Raw genomic sequence first — 23,218 nt, forward strand, 5'->3', positions numbered from 1 at the left:
CTTAAGGATCTCCCGTACGAGGAACGGCTGGATAAATTAAAGCTATACTCACTCGAGGAACGCAGAGAGAGGGGTGACATGATCGAGACATTCAAGTATCTCACAGGCCGCATCGAGGTGGAAGAAGATATCTTCTTTTTCAAGGGTCCAGCGGCAACAAGGGGGCATCCGTGGAAAATCAGGGGCGGGAAACTGCACGGGGACACCAGGAAACTCTTTTTTACTGAAAGGGTGGTTGATCGCTGGAATAGTCTTCCATTTCAGGTTATTGAGGCCAGCAGCGTGCCTGATTTTAAGGCCAAATGGGATAGACATGTGGGATCTATTCAAAGAGATAGGTAGGGGAGGGTCATTGGGGTGGGCAGACTAGATGGGCCATGGCCCTTATCTGCCGTCTATTTCTATGTTTCTATGTTTAACCCCATAAGACCAACCAGAAACCGAAACATATTTACTTACCCAAAAATCACAGGCTGCAAATACAAATCCTTTCTGGACAGGACTTTCAAGTTCCAAGCAGGCAGACAGCAGTCCTGGCTGGACAACTACATAAATAGAGCCAGTTTGACCTACGGCGCATTCCGAAAATCAATCAAAACCATTCTGTTTGACAAATTCATCTCCTAAATAGAAGCCTCCAAATGACATATTCTCAACCTCAATGTAATTTTGCTGTTTTTTTACATAATAAATCAAACCTAGACAAAGCATAAACGTAGCCGCATTGGATAGATTCAAAGGCTCCTTAAAAAGCTTTCTATATAGGGATGCCTTCAAGACATAGCTTTGGCGATTATGAATTTTTGGTCAAGCCTTCAATTAGTCTCATTGATCAAGTTCCTTTTTTGTTTTCTCTCTCTTTTTTAAAGACGCTCTTTATCCTACAATTTTTGCCTTATCCCAACCTTGCCCAGTTGTTTTTTTCTTTTTATGTCCTCTCTTTACTATAATTATTGTAGTTCCTCCCTTTTCCAATTTGTACCAGTTTTGTTACCCAAAATTTTGTCAATTTTTTATATTTTATATGTAAAGCTTTCCCCATTTTTAATTTGTAATACACTATGAAATTAAGACATTGCATGTACATCAAATCTTAAATAAAACTTGTAAACTTCTAATCTGGTATGTTCTCAGCATGAACTTTTTGCTGCTTAAGAAGCCGCAAGGTGAAACGGCAGCCCCATTGAGCTGAGTTGATATGTGTTATTTACTATGAGCTTACAAGAAATAAGTTATTGACTCATGAGTGTTGTAAGTATGGGTTTCTAAACAATAATGAAGAAGCAACAATGTAGTTTTTCATTGAAATGACAACATATTTCCAGTGCAGTAGGTGAGGCATTCTTGACAGCTGGGTAGTGTCCCAATGGCCACGTGCCATCTACAGAAGGAATCTACTCTAGATTTTTTTCTCTGGTCCTCTGCTGTACTTCACTGTGCTCTCTAGCTCCACTTAGTTTTTCCCTTCTGCACACATGCAGTAGAAGTATGTTTGTTCTGCTCTCTCCATTTTATTTTATTTAGTGTTTTCCATCCTTTTTTTGGGATTTCTTGTGCTTGGATGGATTCTTCAGCTGCGCCTGAGATCACACAGATTTCGGTCTGCAGCTGACAGGCCAATCCCTGGTGGTACCTGTCAGCCAGCCTTGCATTTGCTTCACAAGAGCTTGGGGCAGACCTCATCTTTCTCCTGAACAAAGGTTCAAGCACAGGCTGTTGGGTATACCTAGGAGACTCAGTGGTGTCTTGCACGATGCCAACTGCGTCTTCTCACCTCCATCCCTGAATGCGTCTGTCAGTTTGCAGGGGCAGAGGTGCAGTCAGGTATTGGGTCTGACTGGTAACCCAAAGGTCAGCATCGATGAGGCATTCCAAACATGAGGAGGTGATTCTCTGATTCCATCTACTGTAAAAGAGCTGAGGCAGGCTGCAGCACAATTCCAGCATAGGTCAGTGAGTAAAAGCTGTAAACAGCCTTAAGGATGAATCAAGGGAGGTTGGAAAATTGAAGTTTTGAAGGTTTCTGCATGTCCCCCTATGTTCCCCACCTGAAATATCCTAAAATTGCCATTTTTGAACTTTGTAGATCAGAAGATGTAATAATGCCACTTTATAGAGCAATGGTCAGACCGCAATTGGAATACTGTGTACAACACTGGTCTCCATACCTCAAGAAAGATATAACTCTGCTGGAGAGGGTACAGAGGCGAGCCACGAAACTTGTCAAGGGATTGGAGAATTTGAGCTACAAAGAGCGCCTTAGGAAATTGGGACTGTTTACCCTCGAGCAGAGAAGACTGAGAGGGGATTTAATAGAGACTTTTAAATTAATAAAGGGATTTGATAAAATAGATCAAGAAGAAGCATTACTAACTTTTTCGGAGATGACACGGACAAGAGGTCACAGACTGAAACTGAGTGGTAGCAGGTTCAGGACGAATGTCAGGAAGTTCTTTTTCACACAGCGTGTACTGGGAATTTGGAATGCTCTCCCAGAGGATGTTGTGACAGAGATTACTGTTCTGGGATTCAAGCGCAAGTTGGATGCACACCTTCTTACAAATCATATTGAGGGCTACGGTATATCTGGGTCTCCAATCAGGAGTACCTAAATGAGCCGCCGCGTGTGCGGATCACCGGACTGGATGGATCTCAATCTGATCCGGTGAAGGCTTTTCTTATGTTCTTATGAAAAATATCACAATTTTGACATTCATTTCTTAGCGGCAGCCATTTTGGATTTTTAGCCATCTTTTTTCTTTCAGAAGCTTCCTGCTTCCCCAAACTGCAGTTTTTGCCTCAAAACTTGTTGGAATAGAATCCTTGGGCTCTCCTAATGTGGACTCTTGCCAGGATTGCACAAATTTGCCTCAAGAGTGTCCTTGCACCATGTGCTGTGTGGTGCAGCTGAGAAAAGCAGCAGCGCCAAGCTTAGCCTCTCCTATGGTTAAGCAGGTGACAAAACACTCAGATAGCCCTGTGGGGTGACCTTCTTTATTTTCAGGGCTTGGCACGGCTGCTAGTTTCATGCGCCTGGCTGCAGACCCTCCACAGCCTAAGTGAAGTTATCAAAGGGTGACTCTATGCCCCAGGAGCCAGAGGCTTTATCAGAATTTATGAAACATTTGTGGAATGAGTTTCAAAGCTGGTGTTCTTCCCCTGAGCAGTCCCACAATGCCTCAGATAAGTCTCTCATTGGCGTTGCTTCTGTGGGCACATCCTCATCTCAGACAGCCGCTGTTTTTGTGCTGCCTGATCCTGATCTGAGAGATTCTTATGATGATGACCAGCATGCTGATCCCTTATTTACAGTCACAACGCTTTCCGGAACGGGGGTCCAGGGATGCTGGATCTTCAGATCTCTCTGGGGTTTTAGAATCTGGGGACAATACCACGGTTCTGCATTTGTCTGAGGCTTTGCTGGATCTTACTTTGGAGTCTTTGCAGGAGTTGAATTTAGTGACTAAGCCAGTTCTGTGCACTTCTTCCTCCTGGCTTTGTAGTCTACTACCTTCACCTGACACCCTGATATGAGCATTTTAATATCAAAGATGCTCTTAGATAGCAAGGGCCATGTCTTGCTTGTATCCTCTGACACATAAGTGCTAGCAGCTTTTAGGTCAGGCTAAGGTGGATTCTTTGTTTGCACAGGTGAATAAATGCACCTTTTTTCCTAGTGAAGATGTGCTTAAAGATGTGCAAGACTGCCGCATGGATGTGGTTCTCTTGAGACTTTTTGATGCAGATGCTTTAGGCATAAAGGCTGCTTCGGTGGTATCCTTTATTAGCCTCTGAGAAAATGGCTATCTTCTTATATTAGTTTACCGGGATCAAATCTCTAAATGTACTATAATCATATAAAGAAACCAGTATGGAGTATTTTCAAATCGTTTCAATGAATTATGAGTATGCCTCAGCCCCACCACTCCACCGCTGTGCTAGCTCTTAACTGCGGCGAGATTTATGTGGCACTTCATCATTGGCCACTCATAGGCATTTTAAATCTGCTAGTCTTGTTTTTTATTTTTTAATTCTTTTTTTGTATCTTTTTTATGTGTACCTAGAAAACCATCTTAGCTGTAAGAATCAAATGTACTTAATTGTACTTAGCTTTAAGTAGCATAGCCAACGCCGGGGAGTTTAACCCAACATGTTTCGCACCAGACAGGCGCTGTGTCAAGGGTCTCCCTAAAAAATAAATAGTAAAGAGGAGCGTTAGAGTGTGTTTTATCCTAACAATTTCCCCTTAAAATACTCAATTCATCTTAAACCACATATTTCAAAGTGTCCTTACCGAGGTGCAGCGTGTCATCCGACTCATTCAGTGTCTAGAGTAAAATGGCCGCGGCGTTCTCCTCAGCCCTTAAATATCCCTACTGTTCCAGCCCCTGGAGGATCATTGGCTAGACTTCTAACCAATCACAGACATCCACTCTATCTCCCCATTCAACCCATATGGTTCCACTGTATTCAGAGAAAATATCTGTCTCTGTTCAATGAGATTCAATTTTTTATGGTCTTTCCCACCATCCCTCCCGATCACTTTACATATGACCCGCCATCTCATATCCTCAACCTTATGGTGCATCGCCGTCCAGTGAGACACCAGGGGGGCCTGAGTAACATTGTGGAGAATCCGTGATTTGTGTTCAGTAAGCCTTACACGGATCATTCTTGATGTGCGCCCCACATATACTAAATCACAGGGGCACACAATCGCATATATAACATCTTGAGTAGTACAATCCATGTCAGCCTTCGAGTGCAAAGTCACATTTCTCCCCGGAACCTGCCAGGATTCTCCCTCAATGGTTAATAAGCACCATTGGCATTTTTTACAAGCCTTATGTTGTCCTCCCACCCTCTTAGGTCTCACCCCATACTTTTGGAAATTGCACTTCTGTGCTATAGTAGTACAGTACTCAAATCAAGTCACTTCACAACCAATCAAGATGACCTTTATTCTATGCAATCACTGTGGTGCTTTAATTCCAAGACATACTATTTGGAGGCTTAAGGCTTGCCCCATCTGTCTTCAACTTGCCAGTATTAAGGAGGAGCTCTGCAAACTTAAACAGGAATTGAATACAATTAAAGCAGCTTCCATCACTCCACAAAATCATACCAACTTACCACCTCTATCTCAAAGACTAAAACAGCCCAGGAATAAATGGGTCACAGTAGGCTCAGGAAGACTGCAACATGTAACACAGAAACATCCACCTTCACTAATATTCCCTCTACAGAATTCCTTCGCTCCACTAGTGCACTGCGATACTCAGGAAAACAGAAGGGAGGTGGGACTGGAACCAATGAAGGTAACTCAAGAGAACAAGCGCACCCTAAGTACAAATAAAAAAGCCAAAAACAGAAAACTATTACTGTTGGGGGATTCCATCATCAGAGGCATTAACCTTGGAACACAGGGCGAGGAGACCAAAATAGTGAAATGTCTTCCAGGATCCTCAGCTACCAGGAGTTCCAGGCAAATACTGACTATAATTAAGGAAGAAACTAAGGATTTTAACACTGATGTTGTTATCCATCTGGGAACAAATGACCTGGCCAACAACTCCACACTTGCAGCACAGAAAGCTTTTCGGGAGCTTGGTGAGGGCGTGAAACCTTTTGTAAAGACTTTAGCTTTTTCTGAAATACTGCCTGCATATGGAAAAGGAGAGCAAAGAGTGAAAAACACAGAGGACTTTAATAGATGGCTCAGAGCCTGGTGTCATCAAGAAGGCTTCAGGTACATAGGAGGATGGGGAAATACATGGAAGGACAAGAAGCTATATTGCACTGATGGGCTACATATTACTACAGCAGGAAAAAGAAACATTGCAGAGAAATTTAGACAATATTTTTCTAGGCATTTAAACTAGAAGGTGGGGGTGGTGTATGTACGAAGGACAATTATAGAGACCACCCCCGGCAAAAGAAAAGATGTGATAGTAGTAAAGGCTGCAACATAAGCAATATCAGCAACTCATTTCTTAGTATTGCAACGGAAAGTGAAACGACACAAAAATCCATACGAAAAAGGAGATTATCGCTGAAAAATAGCTGGAAAGCGATGACCACAAATGCTCGCAGTCTAAGCAACAAAGTTCATGATCTGCAAGCCCTGATATTAGAGGCAGATCTAGATATTGTTGCTATCACAGAGACATGGTTCAGTGAATCACATGGATGGGATGCAAACATACCGGGATATAATCTTTTTAGGAAGGACAGAGATGGTCATAAAGGTGGAGGAGTAGCTCTCTATGTAAAGATCAATATCCAAGCGACCGAAATGCAAGGGACCTGGGGAGAGGAAGAAGCGATATGGATTGCTCTGAAAAGAGAAGATGGAACTTCTATCTACGTGGGTGTAGTCTACAGACCTCTGACTCAATCGCAGCAAATTGATAAGGATCTGATTGTGGATATCCAAAAGTTTGGAAGGAAAGAGGAGGTTCTGCTGTTGGGAGATTTCAACCTGCCGGATGCGGACTGGAATGTTCCGTCTGCGGAATCGGAAAGAAGTAGGGAGATTGTGGATGCCTTTCAAGAGGCTCTGCTCAGACAAATGGTGACGGAACCCACAAGGGAAAAAGCGATATTGGATCTGGTCCTCACAAATGGAGAGAGTATCTCTAATGTTCGAGTGGGTGCTCACCTGGGTAGTAGCGATCATCAAACGGTTTGGTTTGATATAACGGCTAAAGTGGAGAGCGACCGCACGATACTTAAAGTCCTAGATTTCAAACGTACGGACTTTAATGCAATGGGAAAGTACCTGAAGAAAGAGCTGTTAGGATGGGAGGACATAAGAGAAGTGGAAAGACAGTGGTCTAAGCTGAAAGGAGCGATAAAAATGGCTAAGGACCTTTATGTGAAGAAAATCAATAAAAACAAGAGAAAAAGGAAGCCGATATGGTTCTCCAACCTAGTGGCTGAGAAAATAAAGGCGAAAGAGTTGGCGTTCATGAAATATAAAAAATCCCAAGAAGAGGAGAGCAGAAAGGACTACAGGGCGAAACTGAAAGAAGCCAAGAGAGAGATACGTTTGGCGAAGGCACAGGCGGAAGAACAAATGGCTAAAAATGTAAAAAAGGGAGATAAAAATTTTTTCAGATATATTAGTGAAAGGAGGAAGATAAAAAATGGAATTGCTAGGCTAAAAGATGCTGGGAACAAATATGTGGAGAGTGATGAGGAGAAAGCAAATGTGCTAAACAAATACTTCTGTTCTGTGTTCACAGAAGAAAATCCTGGAGAAGGACCGAGATTGTCCGGCAAAGTTACACGAGAAAATGGAGTAGATTCTGCGCCGTTCACGGAGGAGGGTGTTTATGAGCAACTTGAAAAACTGAAGGTGGACAAAGCGATGGGACCAGACGGGATCCATCCCAGGATACTAAGGGAACTCAGAGAGGTTCTGGCGAGATTTGTTCAACAAATCTCTGGAGACGGGAGTGATTCCTGGGGATTGGAGGAGAGCGGATGTGGTCCCTATTCATAAAAGTGGTCGCAGGGATGAAGCAGGAAACTACAGGCCGGTGAGCCTCACTTCAGTTGTTGGAAAAATAATGGAAGTGTTGCTGAAAGAAAGGATAGTGTATTTCCTTGAATCTAATGGGTTACAGGATCCGAGGCAACATGGCTTTACAAAAGGTAAATCGTGCCAAACGAACCTGATTGAATTTTTTGATTGGGTAACCAGAGAGCTGGATCGAGGACATATGCTAGATGTAATTTACTTGGATTTCAGCAAAGCCTTTGATACAGTTCCTCATAGGAGGCTGTTGAACAAACTTGAAGGGCTGAAGTTAGGACCCAAAGTGGTGAACTGGGTCAGAAACTGGCTGTCGGACAGATGCCAGAGGGTGGTGGTTAATGGAAGTCGCTCGAAGGAAGGAAAGGTGACTAGTGGAGTCCCTCAGGGTTCGGTGCTGGGGCCAATCCTGTTCAATATGTATGTGAGTGACATTGCTGAAGGGTTAGAAGGAAAAGTGTGCCTTTTTGCAGATGATACCAAGATTTGTAACAGAGTAGACACCGAAGAGGGAGTGGAAAATATGAAAAAGAATCTGCAAAAGTTAGAGGGATGGTCTAATGCATGGCACTAAAATTCAATGCAAAGAAATGCAGAGTAATGCATTTGGGGATTAATAATAGGAAGGAACCGTATATGCTGGGAGGAGAGAAGCTGATATGCACGGACGGGGAGAGGGACCTTGGGATGATAGTGTCCGAAGATCTAAAGGCGAAAAAACAGTGTGACAAGGCAGTGGCTGCTGCCAGAAGGATTCTGGGCTGTATAAAGAGAGGCGTAGTCAGTAGAAGGAAGAAGGTGTTGATGCCCCTGTACAGGTCATTGGTGAGGCCCCACTTGGAGTATTGTGTTCAGTTTTGGAGACCGTATCTGGCGAAAGACGTAAGAAGACTTGAGGCGGTCCAGAGGAGGGCGACGAAAATGATAGGAGGCTTGCGCCAGAAGACGTATGAGGAGAGACTGGAAGCCCTGAATATGTATACCCTAGAGGAAAGGAGAGACAGGGGAGATATGATTCAGACGTTCAAATACTTAAAGGGTATTAATGTAGAACAAAATCTTTTCCAGAGAAAGGAAAATGGTAAAACCAGAGGACATAATTTGAGGTTGAGGGGTGGTAAATTCAGGGGCAATGTTAGGAAATTCTACTTTACGGAGAGGGTGGTGGATGCCTGGAATGCGCTCCCGAGAGAGGTGGTGGAGAGTAAAACTGTGACTGAGTTCAAAGAAGCGTGGGATGAACACAGAAGATTTAGAATCAGAAAATAATATTAAATATTGAACTAGGCCAGTTACTTGTACGGTCTGTGTCTGTGTATGGCCGTTTGGTGGAGGATGGGCAGGGGAGGGCTTCAATGGCTGGGAAGGTGTAGATGGGCTGGAGTAAGTCTTAACAGAGATTTCGGCAGTTGGAACCCAAGCATAGTACCGGGTAAAGCTTTGGATTCTCGCCCAGAAATAGCTAAGAAGAAAAAAAATAAAATTAAAAAAAAAAAAAATTTAAATTGAATCAGGTTGGGCAGACTGGATGGACCATTCGGGTCTTTATCTGCCGTCATCTACTATGTTACTATGTTACTATGTAGGTTTTGGCAAAAGTGGATAGTTCCCAGGTTATCTCTCGATCCTTTTTTAAAGATGGGCGTAACATTGGCTATCATCCAATCCTCCGGGATCACACCTGTTTTCAGGGATTGCAAATCTGCTGTAGTAGTTCCGCTATTTCCTCCTTTAGTTCTTTCAATACCCTAGGGTGGATTCTGTCCGGGCTCGGAGATTTGTCGGTTTTTAATCTATCTATCTGCTTATGTACGTCCTCAAGGCTTAACTCCATGGATGTTAATTTTTCTGCTTGATCTCCTTTGAAGATTTTTTCAGGTTCCGGCACGTTGGATGTGTCCTCTTTTAGTTTAGTCTATTCGCCACTTCTTTTTCCTCCTTCACCACTTCCTTCCTATCCTGTCGGCTGGACGGCAGTAAGACCCGTCCAGCCGACCAACATTTAAAGGTTAGTTGGAGGGGAGTTTAGTTGGGGGGAGGTTAGGGGAGTCATGGTGAGAGGTCGTTAGCATGGGGGGTCTGGAGGGGGTCCGGCTTTCTGGCAGGAGGGGTTGAGCACCCTCCTGCCGGCGATTGTGAGTTTGGGGGGGGGGGCGGTATTCTGGCAGGAGGGGTTCGGCACCCTCCTGCCGGCGATTGTGAGTTTCGGGGGGGCGGTATTCTGGCAGGAGGGGTTTGGCACCCTCCTGCCAGCGATCGGACAGGCGGCCGCTATACTTATCCCTTGCCGCAAAAGTGTAGCAGCCGCATCTACTCTAACCCGATTCTCTAATCGGCGTCTGTAACATGGACGCCGGTTACAGAATCGGGGTTAGTGTAGGCCCGATTTTGTATAGGACACCTCTCCCGGGCATCCTATACAGAATCAGGGCCTTTGTGTTTTCATTACCTTTTGAGGCAAAAGAGCTATATAATAGAAATGCTTTAGGCCTTTGGTAAATCTCATGTGGTAAGCTATGCAGTAATTATTAGTATTTAAAACTGCTTGCCTTTCATACCTTTTTCTTCTCTGGGCAGGAAGGAGTGGATGTTAAGAAGCTGGATGCCCTTTCTACTGGCTTTGGTTTTCCTGTTGGTGCATCCACTCTAGCAGATGAAGTTGGGATAGATGTTGCTGCACACGTTGCTGAAGACCTTGGTAAAGCCTTTGGAGAACGCTTTGGAGGTGGAAATGTTGACCTGCTAAAGGCCATGGTAAACAAAGGGTTTTTAGGTGAGTTGATATAACATCTGTGCTTGAAGTGAAAGGTGCCCAGTTCTGTGGGTTAGAGAGGTTGTTGGTATTTGAGGTCAATATTAACACGGTTATGAACCTGAAAGAACTAAAAAGGATGAAAAGCCTATAATAGTTTACAAATGAAGGTGGTAAAGGCATGCAGTGTAACAGAATTTAAACATACTTAGTAAAGATATAGAGGCCATTGATAGAATCAGGTTTAAGAGATTAGATGAAAAACATGACATTTTGGGGAACTGGAGTTGCTTAAACTATAAAACCTTAACTTCAGATACCCAAATCAGTAAAGAATCAAAAAGGGAAGATAAGTGGGCTGTCTCAATTGACTAATTGGGCCTTTTCCAGGGTTGGACAGTTATCTCCAGGACTTACTAAGGGTTCGGGACGTGGATACCACCATTTTGTAGTTATACAACCACATTCAAAGCAGTTTACTTAGGTTTCAGGTTTTATTTAAAATTTGATATTGCTTATAATACTGCTAAGCGATATACATTATAAAAACAAGGATACAATATTACAGATTAAAAACATAGCAAAATCAAACATGGACTAACATGGTACAAAAGGAATAGGAGGAACTATAATAATTATAGGAAAGATACAAATATGGGAAATATAATTAGGCTAGCAAAGGAAATAACTATCTGTCCTGGTGGGCTCACAATATGTCTAATGTACCCTAGTGCAGTAGAGCAGTGTTTTTCAACCTTTTTACACCTGTGGATCGGCAGAAATAAAATAATTATTTTGTGGACCAGCAAACTACTAGGACTAAAATTTTAAAACCCCGTTTCCGCCCCATCTCCGCGAGCAAATCATCTGATCCCATCCACACAAGCCTCAGTTATGATTTTATATTGAATGTATTTTATTAAAATATAAGAAACAATATTCTGTACAATTGTCATTTTATAAATACAAATAATACAGAGCAAGGATCAACAAAACCCTTGTCTCCCCTCCCCTTCACATATATCCCCTCTACTATCAAGAAAACTGAACAAACCAAATTATTACAGAATGCTACACAGAAATATCATGCTAACAGAATACTGCAGTAACATATGACAGGAATAGTTTTAGGGGCAACTAGGGCAACTGCCTCTGCCCTGGTCAGAGAGCGCCCTAAGCCAGCTGGAAGCTAAAGAAGCACTGCCTGGGTTTTGCAGTCCCCAGTTATGTCTAACATCAGCTCTAGCAGGATATATATTTCAAATCTGATATATTCTAATCACAAAATAGAAATAAAATTATTTTTTTCTACCTTTTCTCGTCTCTGGTTTCTGCTTTCATCTTCTTTTCACTCTCTTCCTTCCAGCACCTGCCTTCTCTGTCTCTTCAATCCAGCATCTGCCCCTTCCATCCACTGTCTGTCCTCTCCCCCTTCCATATGGTATCTGTCTTATTTCTATGCCCCTCTCCCCTTTCCATCCAGCCTACGCCCCCTCTCTCCTTTTTACATAATTCATTCCAGCTTCATTGCTCTCTTCATTTTTATCTCTCCTACACCAGATCTACCATCGTTGTCCCTCTCTGCTTATTTTTCTGCTGACCCCTTCCCATCATCAATCTCTCTACTTTCTCATGCCCGTCTCTCCCCTTCCCCTCCTCTAATCTCCCTGCCAGTTGTTTCCTTCCTTTTTTCCTTCTCCCTTCCCACCTCCTCCTGTCCAGCAGTAACTCTCTTCCCTTCCTCCCCTCCCAGCAGTATCTCTCCTTCTCCTTACCTCCAGGTCCAGTAGCAGCTGTCCCTTTTTTTTCCCTTGCCCAGCAGCTTCCCAGATTCCTTTCCCTCCTCCCCTCCCAGCAGAGTCTCCCCTCCCACTCCAGTAGCAGCTGTCCCATTTTTTTCCCTTGCCCAGCAGCTTCCCAGACTCCTTTCCCTCCTCCCCTCCCAGCATCATCTTTCCTTCTCCTTCCCTCCAGGTCCAGTAGCAGCTGTTCCTTTTTTTCCCTTGCCCAGCAGCTTCCCAGACTCCTTTCCCTCCTCCCCTCCCAGCAGCATCTCTCCTTCTCCCTCTCCAGGTCCAGTAGCAACTCTCCCTTTTTTTCCCTTTGCCCAGCAGCTTCCCAGCCTCTAACAGTGGCTTTCTCCCCTCCCAGCAACTCTCCTTACTTGCCAGTGCAGCGATTCAGGAAGGCAGCCTCGGGTCCTTTGTTGGGTCGCACCGCCTCTGAGGAAAGTGGAAGTTGCATCATCAGAGGCGGCCGCGTCTCAGCAAAAGCCCCAAGGCTGCCTTCCTGAATCGCTGCGCTGATAAGTAAGGAGAGCCGCTGGGAGGAGAGAAAGCACGCTGTCGGAGGCTCCCCATGGCTACAGCTTGTCGATCTTGCCAGTCCTGCGCGGACCGGCAGGAAATTGGAGATGTTGATCTCACCGGTCCTGTGCGGACTAGCAGGAATTTTCTGCGGACCTGCAGTTGAAGAACAGTGCAGTAGAGGATTAAATGACTTTCCCAAGGTCACAAGAAGCAGCGTAGGATTTGAACCCACAACCTCAGGGTGCTGAGGTTGTAACTCTAATCACTGTACCACACTCTTCTCCCTAGCCAGTGATAAAATGCACATCAGTACTTTCCTCACCTTCCCAATAATATTTTTAGGAAACAATAGGCCATACCCTGCTCAAGGACCTTAGGGTTAACTGAAGGAGTTGTGGTACACTAAGCTATTGTTGCTTTTGTGCCCATTTTGGGGCCAGTTTTGCAGTATGACTGCTGCAGTTTGCAGCATAAAGGCTGACTGAAACCGAAATTCTCAGTTTTGATCAAAAGCAAATCAGTAGCTGAAATTTATTGATCAGTTTTGGCCAAAATTGGCATCTCCTCTCTGCATCTCCTCCCCCAGCAGAGAATGGGTCCTCCTGACGCTGGTATTACACCTCCCCCAACCCCCACCCGCAGAGATAAGCCAGCCACGTGCCCCACCCTACCAGAAGAGAGTGAGTGTTGCCATACCCTGTCATTCATGGGAAAACAGCTCTGACAGCAGTGAGGCAGTGTAGCTCATTTTAGAAGAACTTATACGGTCTGTGTCCTGAATGTGGGAAGACAGGGCTGGAGTAGATTTTGATGGCACTTTGGTAGCTTGGGAAGTAGGGCCAGTACAGGGCAGTCTTTTGAAGAAACTGAGCCCTGAAAACACCAAGAATGGATCAGGAGGAAATATTGTCTGTGTATAGTCTAGCACAGTGGTCGGCAAACTCATTAGTCAAAAGAGCCAAAGATCAGCAGTACAACGATTAAGATTTCTTTTGAGAACCATACCCTGTGCCCGCTTGAGCTACAACAGCTACATCAACCTGACTGACACCCCGCCCGCCCTCACGTGGTCGAAATCGATTCGTGGCAGAGCCTAGAGAATGGCACGGGGAAAAAAATTTGTCTCCGTCCCCACCCCATCCCCGCGAGCTTGGTCCCCGTCCCCGCAAACCATCTGATCCCATCCACACAAACCTCAAATAGTTTTATACCGAACTTATTATATTAAAATATAAAAAGAAACAATATTCTGTGCGATTTTCAATGCTCTCAATGCTTTTCAGCATCTTCTTCACGACATGGTGGTTCTCATTCGTATGGACAACCAGGTTGCCATGTATTACATCAACAAGCAGGGGGGCACGGGATCTGCCTCCCTCTGTCAGGAAGCTCTGCAAGTTTGGGATTGGGCGATTCGCCACAACACCTTCCTCAAAGCTATCTACATTCAGGGGGCGGACAATGCCTTGGCGGACAACTTGAGTCGTCTTCTGCAGCCTCACGAATGGACTCTCCATTCCATGCCCCTGCATCAAATCTTCTCTCTGTGGGGCACGCCTCAGATAGACCTCTTCGCAGCCCCCCACAACTTCAAACTGCCTCAGTTCTGCTCCAGGATCTACACTCCTCATCGCCTCGAGGCAGATGCTTTTCTTCTGGACTGGAGGACTCTCTTTCTGTATGCGTTTCCTCCGTTTCCTCTCATTCAAAAGATTCTAGTCAAGCTCAAGTCGAACCATGCCACCATGATTCTGATTGCTCCTCGGTGGCCCAAACAACCTTGGTTCTCCCTTCTACTTCAACTCAGCAGCAGGGAGCCCTTTCTTCTGCCAGTATTTCCCTCTCTGCTTACACAGCATCAGGGGTCTCTGCTTCATCCCAATCTGCAGTCTCTACACCTGACAGCTTGGTTCCTCTCAACGTAACTCCCCTTCAGTTTTCACAATCTGTGCGGGATGTTTTGGAAGCTTCACGGAAGCCCGCTACTAGACAATGCTATTCCCCAAAATGAATTAGATTTTCTACTTGGTGTTTTTCTCGGCATAAGGAGCCTCAACATGCCTCCTTGTCCTCTGTTTTGGACTATCTTTTGCACCTATCTCATTCTAGACTCAAGTCTACATCGATCCGAGTCCATCTGAGTGCAATTGCTGCTTTTCATCAGCCTCTTCAAGGGAACCCTCTCTCTGCTCATCCTGTGGTTTCCAGATTCATGGAAGGACTTTTCCATGTCAATCCTCCTCTCAAACCGCCTCCAGTGGTTTGGGACCTCAATGTTGTTCTTTCTCAGCTTATGAAACCTCCATTTGAGCCTCTTAACAAGGCTCATCTCAAGTATCTCACTTGGAAAGTGGTGTTTCTCATTGGCCTCACTTCTGCTCGTCGAGTTAGTGAGCTTCAAGCTTTGGTTGCGGATCCACCTTTCACATTGTTCCATCATGACAAGGTGGTGCTTCGCCCTCATCCTAAATTCCTTCCTAAAATGGTCTCTGAATTTCATCTCAATCAATCCATTGTTCTTCCAGTGTTTTTTCCAAAGCCTCATTCTCATCCTGGAGAATCAGCTCTTCACACTCTGGACTGTAAACGTGCTTTGGCTTTCTACCTGGCACGCACCAAACCACAAAGAACTGCTCCTCAACTTTTCATCTCCTTTGATCCGAACAAGTTGGGACGTCCTATCTCTAAGCGTACCATCTCCAACTGAATGGTGGCTTGTATCTCTTTCTGCTATGCCCAGGCTGGATTGCCCCTTGACAGAAAAATCACAGCCCATAAGGTCAGAGCGATGGCAGCTTCTATAGCTTTCCTCAGATCGACAACCGATTGAGGAAATTTGTAAAGCTGCCACTTGGTCCTCGGTTCATAACTTCACTTCTCATTATTGTCTGGATACTTTCTCCAGACGTGATGGACAGTTTGGCCAAACTGTGTTACAGAATTTATTCTCCTAAGTTGCCAACTCTCCCTCCATCCCATTGTGGTCAGCTTGGAGGTCACCTACTAGTGAGAATACCTGCCTGCTTGTTCTGGGATAAAGCAATGTTACTTACCGTAACAGTTGTTATCCAGGGACAGCAGGCAGCTATTCTCACATCCCATCCGCCTCCCCTGGGTTGGCTTCTCTGCTAGCTATCTGAACTGAGGAGACGCGCCCGGTGCATCGTGCGGGAAGACACTCGCGCATGCGCAGTGCGGGCGACTGGAAACTTCTAAAGTTTCTACAAGCAAATATGCTTGTGAGACGTCCGCATCGGGGCTCCGTTGGATGACGTCACCCACTAGTGAGAATAGCTGCCTGCTGTCCCTGGATAACAACTATTACGGTAAGTAACATTGCTATATCTCCCCAAATTTGTAGTGATTCATAGGATATCTCCCCAAAGTTGTGAATTTTGTCAGGTTACCATAGGCTCTTTCCCATCAGAAGGAAAGATGCCAGGATTGAAATCTGCTGCATAATTGTCAGCTAAGAAGTAAACAAGATTAGAACATGCCAAGAAAAGGGAACATTTTTTTTCATTCAATGCATACTTAAAGCGCTGGAACTTGTTGCTGAGTGGTTTTCATGATAAAGCATATTGAGAACAGACATGATGAACATCTAAATATGTATACAGTGGTGCCTCACACAACGAACTTAATTGGTTCCAGGAGCAAGTTTGTTATGTGAAACGTTCGTTGTGTGAAACGCGTTTTCCCATAACAATACATGTTAAAAAAAATAATTCGTTCTGTAGCATAAAATATGCTAAGATGACATAAAAAAAGATAAATTTTTGGTTATTATTTTTATTTAGATACATCTAAAAACATAATTGTTTTTTAAAACAACACACATTTTTTAAATTTAAAGACAGACTAAGTAGAGTCTAATTTTACAGTGAGAGGGCAGAGTCTCAGCGGCAAAAACTGGGACTTAACTGTTCATTTTTTTTTTTTTTCTACCGTGTTTCCCCGATGATAAGGCAGGGCCATCAAATAAGACAGCCCCCCCTTTTTAGAAAAAAATGTAAAATAAGGCACCCCCCCGCAAATAAGCCACCCACCGATACCTGCGCTTACCCGAATCGGGTGGTACGGTGGGTGACTCCGTGTAATCCCTGGCACCCCCCGACACGATCGGGGCAAGAGGGAGCTCAAGCCCTCTTGCCCCCCCGACTCCCCGACACGATCGGGGCAAGAGGGAGCTCAAGCCCTCTTGCCCCCCCGACTCCCCGACACGATCGGGGCAAGAGGGAGCTCAAGCCCTCTTGCCCCCCCGACTCCCCGACACGATCGGGGCAAAAGGGAGCTCAAGCCCTCTTGCCCCCCCGACTCCCCGACACGATCGGGGCAAAAGGGAGCCCAAGCCCTCTTGCCCCGCCGATTCCCCAACTCCCCGACAATATCGGGCCAGGAGGGAGCCCAAGTCCTCCTGGCCACGGCGACCCCCTAACCCCACCCTGCACTACATTACGGGCTGGAGGGATCCCAGGCCCTCCTGCCCTCGACGCAAACCCCCCCTCCCCCCAACGACCGCCCCCCCCCCAAGAACCTCCGACCGACCCCCAGCCGACCCGCGACCCCCCTGGCCGACCCCCACGACACCCCCAACCCCCTTCCCCGTACCTTTCTGTAGTTGGCCGGACAGACGGGAGCCAAACCCGCCTGTCCGGCAGGCAGCCATCGACGGAATGAGGCCGGATTGGCCCATCCGTCCCAAAGCTCCGCCTACTGGTGGGGCCTAAGGCGCCTGGGCCAATCAGAATAGGCCCGGGAGCCTTAGGTCCCTCCTGGGGGCAGGGCCTGAGGCACATGGTCGGGTTGGGCCCATGTGCCTCAGGCCCCGCCCCCAGGAGGGACCTATGGCTCCCGGGCCTATTCTGATTGGCGCAGGCGCCTTAGGCCCCACCAGTAGGCGGAGCTTTGGGACGGATGGGCCAATCCGGCCTCATTCCGTCGATGGCTGCCTGCCGGACAGGCGGGTTTGGCTCCCGTCTGTCCGGCCAACTACAGAAAGGTACGGGGAAGGGGGTTGGGGGTGTCGTGGGGGTCGGCCAGGGGGGTCGCGGGTCGGCTGGGGGGGCGGTCGGAGGTTCTTGGGGGGGGGCGGTCGTTGGGGGGAGGGGGGGTTTGCGTCGAGGGCAGGAGGGCCTGGGATCCCTCCTGCCCGTAATGTAGTGCAGGGTGGGGTTAGGGGGTCGCCGTGGCCAGGAGGACTTGGGCTCCCTCCTGGCCCGATATTGTCGGGGAGTTGGGGAATCGGCGGGGCAAGAGGGCTTGGGCTCCCTTTTGCCCCGATCGTGTCGGGGAATCGGCGGGGCAAGAGGGCTTGGGCTCCCTTTTGCCCCGATCGTGTCGGGGAATCGGCGGGGCAAGAGGGCTTGGGCTCCCTTTTGCCCCGATCGTGTCGGGGAGTCGGGGGGGCAAGAGGGCTTGAGCTCCCTCTTGCCCCGATCGTGTCGGGGAGTCGGGGGGGCAAGAGGGCTTGAGCTCCCTCTTGCCCCGATCGTGTCGGGGAGTCGGGGGGGCAAGAGGGAACCAGGCGGAGAGAGGGCAGTTAAGCGCAGTGCCTGCGCGGAAGGATGCAGCTCGGGCGACTTCGTTGTGTGAAACGAAGTTCGTTGTACGGATCAAGACATAAAGTTCGTTGTGCGCAGCGTTCGCTGTGCGAGGCGTCCGTTATGCGAGGCACCACTGTACTTTGGAAGACAGGCAGAAGAGGGGAGATATTGATAAGACATGTTTAAAACCCCAGTGGCATAAATGCAGAGGTCATGAGTCTGGAATGTGGATCATGAGTTGGCCTCCTGTTTAGGATGCTGATTTTAAAAAAAAGTAAATAATACATTACACGTCTGAAGGATTTCTTTGAGAGTTAGTAAATATAAATAAAGAGGTTCAGTTGATATGCACTCAGTTTCAAAGATTTTGTTCAGTGTAGTTGTAAATGATCTAGAAAAGTGTAAACCAAAAAATATGAACTAAAATCATAGGTGTATTTTACCTGCTTGCTTTGGATGATAATGCTATAGTTCGGGTTCTTCACTTTGCACTTGAGTTGGGAAAACATGTTGGCAGTGGGAAGGGGGACCAATTTAGTATTCACACCAGCAATGTTTGGAAGGGATAGAGATGCTGCCTCATACCCACACCAAATCATGCTTATGATTCATACTTGGGTGTATTCAAAAGTGGAAATTGTGGTTCTTTATTAATAACTGCAAAGTAATGGATGTGGAGTGGGGGTGAGCAAACATAACTTCTACGTCAAGGATGGGATCTAATTGGAAAACCTTGGAGTCACTTTGGCTAGTTCTCTAAACACTGCAATCCTGTATGTGTTAACAGTCAAAGTTTAATGTCCCAACATGGAGCATAACATAACATAACAATGTACTTATTAACTGCGTAACCGTGAGTTCAACGCAGTGTACAAAAGATTATTAACAATAAACATAATTTAGGAAATAGAATAGATCAGTTAACCCAGGTATTTAGAAAAAAGATGTCTTCAGCTGTGTTCTAAAGTGTGTATAAGAATGAGCAGTAAGCAACAATGATCAAAATTCTTTGTCGTAAGAAGCTGTCTGGAATGCTAAAGTGTGAGTGAGAAGTTTCTTACTTTTACAACCTTGTACGGGAGGAAAACTAAACAAGGTCTGAGTTTTCCTACTATGTTTATGTGAGGCTATAGAAAATCTGTTAACTAGGTAGAGAGGGGCTTTACCATATAAAACCTTATAGCAACTTGAACAATATCCAATCCTCCACTGGCAGCCAGTGCAATTCACAATAAAATGACGTGACATGGTCATACTTTTTCAGACCTGGTAGGACAATGAAGCCCTATGAGTATCATTTTTACAAATGGTGGCCCTGCTGTTGGTGCTAAGAAGAATGCCCTGGCTACACTTCTTGTGGTCTCCTTTTAACAAATTCATCAGACATCAAATTATTAGCAGCTTTGCAATCTTGGGAAGCTACTTAAGTTTTAGGCAACCCTATTCAAACGAGGTTCAGTTCATGGCAGTGGTGCGAGTTCTACGAGGATATCATCTTTGACAGTTTTAACCTGTGGACTCGGACAATTCCTTAACAGATAGATAGAACCCTGAGCAGCACACTTTTATCTGGGATCAGCAGCATCCTTAGAATGCCTGAAATTGGGATTCTCTATAATTTCACACTCACCTCAGGAAAAGGGTATTTAAACTAATCAACAACTTAATCAATACCCTATATGGAACTAACAGGGGACTCTAAAACACTGCAAAGCCTCACCCACACTACTATAATAGTATTTTTTTTTTATTGTGGACTAAATCATAACTGTATGAAAGGGCATACATGACACTGATTGTGTCCCGACCACTTTGCGACCCTGACCCAATTCACTAACCTTCTGGCCAATCCTGTCCACACCCAATCCGTGCATGCAAATGAGGGAAATGGCACGCAAATGTAGGAAGGCAGCGATTCACTAAACAATTTAAGGAACACCAATTAGGCTGGCTGATCAAAAAAGAAGCGACTGCTGAGGACCAGTCGCTCACGTCTTTTCCTGCTCTCTGCCACCCTAAAATCCCTGCCCTGCAGCAAAAACCCTACTCTTTGTTGCCATGCCTATATCTCTGCCCCGAAAGGAATCAGCGCCTTGACTCTCCTGCTCTTTGCCACCCTTCCCCGCAGTGCGAGCCCGAGGTTTTAACCCGCGGGTTTGAAGCGGGGCTGCTCTGCGGGGAAGGGCGGTAGAGAGCAGGAGAGTCGGGGCTGCACGGGCTCATGAAAAGGAGAAGAAGCAATTATCAGCACAAAAAGTCCGCTCTATGCCAAGCTGTATATTAGAATAAGTTGCCGATAGAAAAAGAACATTTCTTACTAGTGAGATTAAACGTAATGGCCCAGAAAGTACAAACAAGTCACTGCAGTAAAAGTTCAGCTGCTTCCATTCTGCTAAGGTGATTCCCCCATGTCTCACATTTACAGCTCATCCTTGCATGGAGAGCATGCGCAGACTATCTAGAGGCAAAGAAGATGGTCTGCACATGCGTCGGGATTGCTCTTCAGCGATCCATGTGGTCGGTTTGGGACATGCTCCGATTGCAATAATTTACATAAGGATGCGTCATGAATCAGCCCCCCCGTCCACGGATCGGATTGCTCACGGATCAGATCCGTGGGCTTAGTGAATCTAGCCCTAAGTGCTTTAAAACAGTGCTTCTCAACTCAGTCCTAGAGTACCCCCTTGTCAGGTTTTCAGGATATCCACAATGAATATGCATGAAAGAAATTTGCATGCACTGCTACCATTATATGCAAATTTCTTTTATGCATATTCGTTGTGGATATCCTGAAAACCTGACTGGCAGGACTGAGTTGAGAAACATTGTTTTAAAAGAATTAAAGACCTAGAAACGTCAAAGTAGCTCTCCAAACTGAATTGGATCTTCTACTAAATTTGGTCTTATTGGTCTAACCCAGTGTATCTCAAACTTTTTTAGCTCTGGCACATTAAACGGAGCAAATGTTTTTCGCAACACATTTTAATTGAAATTATAAAATTGCAAAATCAACAAAAAATTAAATTTGAGAGTTATTTATTTAAAGTTCTTTAAGCTATGTTTATTTATTTATTAAATTTTCTATATCATTCTCCCAATATGGGTAATTGTAACAAAGATGAAACTAAAGTAGATAGAATAGAATTGCTAATCAATTTGATGGCTGAGCTTGTTTTTAAGTGAAAATTAACTCAAAATGCAGCTAAATAGTTGATAAGCAAATATACATTTCATCATCCACCATCTGCAGTTGTTCTCTTTTTTCAATTTAGGGCTCCTTTTACAATAATGCAATAGCATTTTTAGTTCCTCAGAAGTACCACCTGGGCTCAAAAGTTTTCACTGCCCTAGGCTTTATGTACTACCTCCTCACTGGAGCTGCTATCAATTTTTACTAACAAACTTTACTTTTAAATTTTTATTTAACAACCCTTTTAGCATATTTCAAGGGTACTTAGCTTTTAATTGTGGTCTTCTTTTCAGAGAATTAGGAGCCAACAAATTTCACCTACAGAAGTTTTTTTCAAGGCTTATCATCCTTTAGCAAGCTTTACACCAACATATCGGACCACTGTAGGTGAAACATGTTGGCTCATTTCCCTGAAAAGAAGACCACAATTAAAAGCTAAGTACCCTTGAAATATGCTAGAAGGGTTGTTAAATTAAAATTTAAAAGTAAAGTTTGTTAGTAAAAATTGATAGCAGCTCCAGTGAGGAGGTAGTACATAAAGCCTAGGGCAGTGAAAACTTTTGAGCCCAGGTGGTACTTCTGAGGAGCTGAGGATTATATATTGGAAATGAGGAGTTTGAGATATATACTGAGCTTTGTATATATCTTGGTGAGAGGAGCAGAATTTAATGGCATGCTGCAGCAGGGAACATTAAATTTTATCTGCAAAACAATTATGCAGAAATGTTTGTGTATCTGATAACAGCATTCCATAGCTGAACATATCAAACAAAACCAATGTTTTAGTTCAGTCCTACCAACTTTGTGATACAATAGAAGCATGATGGCAGATAAAAGGCAAAATGGCCCATCCAGTCTGCCCATCCACAATAACCATTATCTCGTCCTCTCTCTAAGAGATCCCACTTGCCTATTCCACACCTTAAATTCAGACAGTCTCTGTCTCCACCACTTCTGCCAGGAGACTGTTGCATCTACCACCCTTTCTATTAAAAAAAGTATTTCCTTAGATTATTCCTGAACTTATCACCTCTTAACTTCATCCTATGCCCTCTCATTCCAGTGCTTCCTTTCAATTGAAAGAGATTCGACTCATGCACATTTACACCACATAAGTATTTAAACGTCTCTATCATATCTCCCCTCTTCCACCAATGAAAAACTGCTGGCAAAGAATCTCCCTCAAGATTTTAAACAGCATGCCAGTATCACATGATTAGTCTGCACCAGTCAAATAAGTGCACTCATTTTCAAACTAACCCATTAGAAGACATTTGGCATTGTCAGCTCTGTAGAATGAAGTGTTTTCTTTTGAAGAATTGACCAAAAAAGCATAAGATAAGAATATATATTCAAAGTTGCTTGAGCCACAGCAATTTCAGTGCTCCTTCACTGCCTGAATTACTCTATGGGACACAGTCAATATAGAACAATTTCATGATTCAGAACCCTGATTTTGCTCTATACAATGCATTACCATGGTTGCATTTGATAGTGTTTCAAACAACTGCAGTGTTCACTCATAGGCCAGATTGCTTGGGAATTACATTTACCTATGTAAAGGGCATTTAATAATTTGAATTATAAAACTTGAATAACAGGATGAAAAATGCTTCAGTATATATTTTCTGATTATCCACTAGATTAGTGAACAACTGTAGTTGCACAGTACTACAACAACAACAACAGTGACCACAATAGTCCAATCAATTTCTTTGATTGAGTGAACAGAAAATTGATAGAGGGAGTACGCCAGATGTAGTGTATTAAGATTTTAGCAAAGTCTTTGACAGTGTTCCAAACAAGCATCAAATAAACGGAGTGCCCTTGGTATGGGCTCCAAAGTGATGGACTGGGTCAGGAACTGGTTGAGTGGAAGGT

At 44.8% G+C, this 23,218-nt stretch overlaps 1 protein-coding gene across 1 annotated transcript in view; it reads left to right on the top strand.

Moving 5' to 3' along the window:
• The window catches only part of HADHA (hydroxyacyl-CoA dehydrogenase trifunctional multienzyme complex subunit alpha), a 176,508-nt gene that overhangs the window by 127,677 nt on the left and 25,613 nt on the right, over positions 1-23,218 (top strand). The window contains exon 17 of the mRNA XM_033937944.1: positions 10,118-10,313. Coding sequence (XP_033793835.1) covers positions 10,118-10,313 — 196 coding nt within the window. The remainder of the gene's footprint in view (positions 1-10,117; positions 10,314-23,218) is intronic.

The sequence above is a fragment of the Geotrypetes seraphini genome, chromosome 3, assembly GCF_902459505.1.
Source record: "Geotrypetes seraphini chromosome 3, aGeoSer1.1, whole genome shotgun sequence".
NCBI lineage: Eukaryota > Metazoa > Chordata > Amphibia > Gymnophiona > Dermophiidae > Geotrypetes > Geotrypetes seraphini.